The 5,400-nt window shown below is 36.4% G+C and overlaps 2 protein-coding genes across 2 annotated transcripts; one reads left to right on the forward strand and one right to left on the reverse strand.

Moving 5' to 3' along the window:
- Positions 1 to 224: 224 nt before the first annotated feature.
- LOC113335697 lies at positions 225 to 686 on the forward strand. The gene has a single exon (XM_026581717.1). The coding sequence runs from the start codon at positions 225 to 227 to the stop codon at positions 684 to 686; it is 462 nt and encodes a 153-aa protein (XP_026437502.1).
- A 666-nt stretch (positions 687 to 1,352) lies between these two features.
- LOC113335700 (zinc finger protein 4-like) lies at positions 1,353 to 2,021 on the reverse strand. The gene has a single exon (XM_026581718.1). It carries the CDS (start codon positions 2,019 to 2,021, stop codon positions 1,353 to 1,355), a length of 669 nt encoding a protein of 222 aa, XP_026437503.1.
- Positions 2,022 to 5,400: the final 3,379 nt, after the last annotated feature.

A 5,400-nucleotide genomic window follows, 5' to 3' on the forward strand; every position in this document is an offset into this window, starting at 1 on the left:
CGTTCGATATGTTGTTCACATTTGTATACACGGGATGGGAAGGAACTTCCAATGATGCAAGAGTACTCCTGGATGCCATATCGAACGAAGAAAACAAATTCCCAATGCCCAGAGAAGGTATTGAATACATATTACTTTAATTCTTGTTATCTTACATTTAATACCTCAGTAGATCAATCTGTCCATGCAATACATATTATGTTGTTGACTCCGCTTACACAAACATGCCTGGGTTTTTGACACCTTATCGTGGAGAACGGTATCACTTGCGTGATTTTAGGGGAAGAAGTCGACAAGCAAAGGGTCCTATGGAATTATTCAATCATAGGCACTCCTCTTTACGTAATGTTATTGAACGTTGTTTTGGAGTGTGGAAAAGTAGGTTTCCAATATTGAAATGCATGCCAAATTATCCACTTCGCAGACAAAGACTCATTCCCGTTGCATGTTGTACTTTACACAACTTCATTCGCTTAAATTCAAGGAATGACGAACTGTTTCGTCAATTCATGGCAGAAGATCTTCTAGTGGCAGATGAAGAAAGTTCAAGTACTGGTCAAGAAAGCACAACAATTGACATTGATGTTAGCACAACGAATATTGAGCTGATGAATAATGTTAGAGATGACATAGCAGGGACAATGTGGATTTATCATCAACGCCGACATCACCACCAACGCCTTTAGCTTATACAAATATGTAAAATTGTTGTTATGTGTAAAACATTTGTGCAAGCTCATAACTACTTTTTGAATTGTTAATTTTAACATACAACTAATTTTGAAAAATATGTTTTTGAAAACAGCCATACCAAACAGCTTTTAGAAAATGAAAACAATGAAAAAGGGTGTGTTTTAAAAACAGTAGAAAACTGTTTTTGAAAACTGTTTTTGAAAATGCTACCAAACATGCTCTAACTCTCTCCAGCACCACAAGATACAACAAATACCAGCAGTAGAAACACCCAAGTTTGTAACGAAAAACCACAAACATGAATATTTGGACTGTTGGACAAGCCAGATTGGGAGATGGTAGTTGTTGTTGGCGATATAGGATGTACCAGAACGCATAACATGACAAGTTGGTGCAGGAAAATACGAGGGGACTCACAGAATAGTGTTTACATTATATGCAGACGGTTTGTAATCAAGATTAATTATTAGAAAAAGATGAATTACTGAGGGTTACAGTCGAGTTTATATACTCTAACTGATTCTAACTGATTGAACAAAGACCGACACTCTCACGTATGGGAAACACACTTACACAACCTGACTAGCTCTCACTACAGACCTCTACAGGCCTGACCTGAATTATCTATGCTATTACGCCCAGTATATAACCAGCTGCTTTCAAAGCTTAAGTGATAAATCAAGCTCAGATACTCCCTCATCTGACGGCACTACAGCAGTTGTGCTTACGACCGAGCATTCGCTAACGTCTGATGGCCGGCCAGCTGCCAGGTTAGAATCAGATGTATATTTGTGCAAATCGTTGTGTTTATTATCATTCGCATACAAAAGAGAAGAGCATCGAGAAGCCCATGATGATAAAGAATAAGGTGCTGGTTTTTGTATCATGGATCGAACTTGAATACCCAACGATGATTTCTTGATGAAGTCACCACTACGAGTATGATGAGGTGACGACAATGAAGATGATAATGAGCTCTTAGTTGATGATAAGAATGCTTGGTGATGCTTTAGGTTGTTGCTGCCGCGACTTGCTTTATAGTAACTATAAGCTGCAAGTGCAGCTAGTGTAACTGTACGTTCCCGTTTATGAGCATTTTGATGTCCTCCTAGTGCTTGTGCACTATGATATTTCCTGTGACAATAGTTACAAGAGAAGTTCATTATCTTCCCCACTATTTTTGGCTTCTGCTGATGATTAGTAATCTCAGTTATTGCTCCTCGATTACCTAAATCTACATTATCGAGGTTGAGTGTACGATGATGAGGAAGAGGAGTTCGATTATGATTATTGTTGAAGTAATCTTTGAGAGACATGATCTGAGACATGGTTTTTCTGGTGATATACTAAGTACTAATGGAACTACCAATACCACTATTTCATGATCAGTTAATTGAATATGTTAGGGTATATATAGGATGAGCTAGGAGGACTTTCTCGATGATCACTAAATGTAAATTCACTATTATTAGTAATTTGTAAAGGTTATAAAGGATTTTAATTCTTACAGCAAGTACGTACGATAGTATTCATGCAGGGAAATTTATAGTTAATTAAATCAATGGCCATTAAATGTGATATGATCATACCTAGCTAGCTAATCTATCTGGATATATTAACAACCCATATATGTATATATATATGTGGATGATGACGATATTAGTATTTGCCATTTTAAGTTGCGGTAACTTTCTTCCATATTACCGTTTGTTGCCATTACTTCTTACGGATGTGAATGAAAAAAAGCAAAAGTTTATGGCAATTGTTACATAAGCATTGCCTGTAAGTATTTCAAATTGGATTAGAATAAAAAAAAAATCTAAAAACAAAAGGAAAACTGGAACTCAAAACCCCAAAAAAATTAATAAGTTTCCCATCGGGTGGCTATTTATTGTGCTCTATGGCCTATGCTGCTTTTAGCTGGTGATAATTAAGCATTAAAATCTAAACACGGGTGATTACCCGGTCACTCAGATATTTGTTTGACCTTATACTCCATCACCCCAAGTCCCAAGTTTCCTCTTACACTTCCCTATTCATTTTGTCCCAAATTATGTTGTACTTTAAATGGGAAAATGGAAACTGTTGAGAATCTGAATGGTTAGACATAGTCACTAAAGCTAGAACAGGTATTCCGGGTTAGTCCATGTCCCATCAGTCATCACAATCTACAAACACCACCAATTATTTTGATGTGTCAAATACTCACTAATTAGAGTTGTTCCAATGGTTTCCTGCTCTGACCTGGATTGACTTGGTCAAATGCGGAACCATTACACTTTTCACTGAATTGCATGTGATGATCTGACGCTTTCATTTTATAATGTCAAGCACCCTTTCCTTTCAAAATATGGGATGATACTTTTTGTGAATCTTGCCTGTAACGAACATTTACATGTTTTTTCTATTTTTTTGTTTGATGAATAAAGAATTTTCAGTCCTAATGAACTCAAGTTCATTGGTTTTATTATACAAATCTAAAGACTTAAACGCCTAGACAAATAAAGTTTACGCGTTGAACGGTGAAGAAATCCTCGCTTCCTCTCGGTCGAAATAGACCTTTTTTTAGTTTTGTAAAACGAGTATTTTAGTGAGGACACTTGGCAACGTATGATTGGTTTAAAAATAATAGGAAAAAGATTAAAAAAAGGAAACCAAATTCAATTTGGAACTTATAAAGTGACAATATTTAGGTGAGAACACTTGACAACATATGATTGATTTAAGAATTACAAATTAAAAGAAAAACCTAACTTATCATGTTTGGAATTTTATGGAAGTCCAAATTCAATTTGGAAAATCGAGTAACTGCTATATTAGGACCATTTTTTCAGAATTAATATATAAAGGGGAAAAAAAATTCTGCAAAGGAAAAAATAAATAAAATTTTCACATATCCTCCACTTATTTAATGTATTTGCCCGTCACACCAAATCAAAAATACATCTCCCCGGGGAGGGACGAAGCCCCGCGCTCGCCAAATCAAAAATGCATGTGCACGAGGTGGTGCGAAGACCCGCGCACACCAAGTTAAAAGGAAAAAATAAATAAAATCTGCACATATTTTCAACCTATTTAATGTATTTGCTCTGCCATATTTTCAACCTATTTAATGTATTTTCCCCGCCATACTAAATCAAAAATACATCTCCACGGGCGCACACCAAATCATGCATTTCCATGGGCCGGAGTGAAGCACCGCGCACACAAAATCAAAATTACATCGCCACGGGGCGGAGCGAAGCTCTGCGCACACCAAATCAAAATACCACGGGATGGGGCAAAGCCCCGCGCGCACTAAGTTATAAGGAAAAATATGCCCGGTGCGTAGCACGGGCACAAATCTAGTTAACCTTACTACTGCACTACACTGACATCGGTCCTTTATGTGTGTTCATTTGCAACCCAACATGCCACATAAAGGATGGGCATCGGTCCTTTATGTGTATTCTCCTTCTGGAAACTACAGTCCTCACAATCACACTTGTGATAAATTTGGAATCACTATTAGCCTACACATTCATCCTACAGATCTTTACCAAGCTACTAGTGATGCCCAATCTTATACTAACTACTCTCTTATTGCCATGTCTTTCAGAAAAGTAGTGGGCATCAGACAAATAAGCGCGCGACAGGAGAAAAACGCAGGCGTCCGAAAGCTGAACGCTGGCGCTGGAATGACAAGCACGGCGTCACAAAGAATATCATTGGTGTTTTGTAGGTGAACGCCAACGGGTAGTTTTTAAATTTTCGAAATTCACCTTTTACTTCTTTAAATTACCACCATTTTGAAACAATTCACTCACACCAAATTCACTTCTCTTGAATCTTCTCTTCTAAAATGGCTGAAAAAGAGATCATACTTTTTTGCGATGCAAAACTGGAAGCCGATGTTTCTAAGATATGTAATAATTTTAAAAAGATGGAAAATTGTAAGAGGGGAGTGCAAGTTTTCGAAGTTGCTCCTAGAAAATGTTCCGCTAAAAGGCAAGGAAGAGTTCCAGTTTTGAAAGTTAACAACAAAAAATTCAAAAACAAAGGTGAAACTGTGAAAGAGCGTGTTGAATTGAAGATACGTCAAATTAAGATAAACAGGAGGCCAAAATTTGTACTCGATTTTTATTGAAGCAGTTTTTAGTACGTTTTATTATTTCCTACGCTTATATCTTGTAAAAAAAATGGCATCAATGAATGAAAATAGATTTTCATTTAAGATTAAGCGAAATTTATTATAAATCAAACTTTCAAATAACATCAAATTACATTTTAATAAACCACAACAATAACATCAAACTACATTTTAATTAAAAAAATTATCAAACTACATTAAATCTAGCGACATTCTCTCTGTAGAGTTCATAACATTCAAAATGCTTAAACTCTCTTCCGCTTTCTTCAGTAAACTTTGTCTGAGCGATGGTTTTCTGTAAAACAAACAACAAGTTCAGATATTTATGATGCATTTGAGTACATGAGGACAAATGACAAAGGAATAAGATACTCACCAGTTCTTCGTCGGAAAGTTCAGAATTGCTGCGGTGAACCATCCATAAAACTTCTGTATAATATTTGACTTCCTTAGTGATGAAAGCAATTCTTAGTTCTAGGCTCTTATTGTTTCTTATGGTTTCGTTCCGCGATGCTACAAAATGTCCCAAAACTCTTTCCCAGAAATGGTCATGGTTCATTGGTCTCATCATACGATGT

The sequence above is a fragment of the Papaver somniferum genome, unplaced genomic scaffold, assembly GCF_003573695.1.
Source record: "Papaver somniferum cultivar HN1 unplaced genomic scaffold, ASM357369v1 unplaced-scaffold_15, whole genome shotgun sequence".
NCBI lineage: Eukaryota > Viridiplantae > Streptophyta > Magnoliopsida > Ranunculales > Papaveraceae > Papaver > Papaver somniferum.

Excerpts from the sequence above, each read along its gene's own strand:
- LOC113335697 (XM_026581717.1), top strand. The coding sequence starts at position 225 with ATGCCTGGGTTTTTGACACCTTATCGTGGAGAACGGTATCACTTGCGT.
- LOC113335700 (XM_026581718.1), bottom strand. The coding sequence starts at position 2,021 with ATGTCTCAGATCATGTCTCTCAAAGATTACTTCAACAATAATCATAAT.